At 50.3% G+C, this 376-nt stretch overlaps 1 protein-coding gene across 1 annotated transcript in view; it reads left to right on the top strand.

Annotated features, from left to right (window-relative positions):
• Positions 1-272: 272 nt before the first annotated feature.
• Positions 273-376, top strand: part of EMH_0075340 (uncharacterized protein) — a gene marked incomplete at both ends in the record, with an annotated part of 399 nt that continues 295 nt past the window's right edge. The window contains one exon of the mRNA XM_013499585.1: positions 273-374. Coding sequence (XP_013355039.1) covers positions 273-374 — 102 coding nt within the window. The remainder of the gene's footprint in view (positions 375-376) is intronic.

Below are 376 nucleotides of genomic sequence, written 5' to 3' on the forward strand. Positions count from 1 at the left end.
TGCATCTGTATACGGCGTCTCCAAGAATTTCGTTTATAATTTCTGTTATTTTTGTTTTTTGTCGGGTTGTGCAATGCATCTCCAGAGATAGTATTATTGGGAGTTTAGATCGCTGCAGCAGCAGCAGCAGCAGCAGCAGCAGCAGCAGCAGCAGCAGCATCAGCAGCAGAAGAAGAAGAAGAGCCGCAGCAGTAGCGGTAGGAGGAGGAGGAGGAGCAGCAGCAGCATCAGCAGAAACAGCAGCAGAACAGCAGCAACAGAAATAGAAGGAAATGGATTTGGGATTAGTAGTAGTGCAAGCAGCAGCAACAGCAACAGCAGCAACAGCAGCAGCAGCAGCAGCAACAGCAGCGACAGCAGCAGCAGCAGCAGCAGA

The sequence above is a fragment of the Eimeria mitis genome, genomic scaffold (genome assembly GCF_000499745.2).
Source record: "Eimeria mitis Houghton genomic scaffold, Emh_scaff4462, whole genome shotgun sequence".
In the NCBI taxonomy this organism is placed as follows: Eukaryota; Apicomplexa; class Conoidasida; order Eucoccidiorida; family Eimeriidae; genus Eimeria; species Eimeria mitis.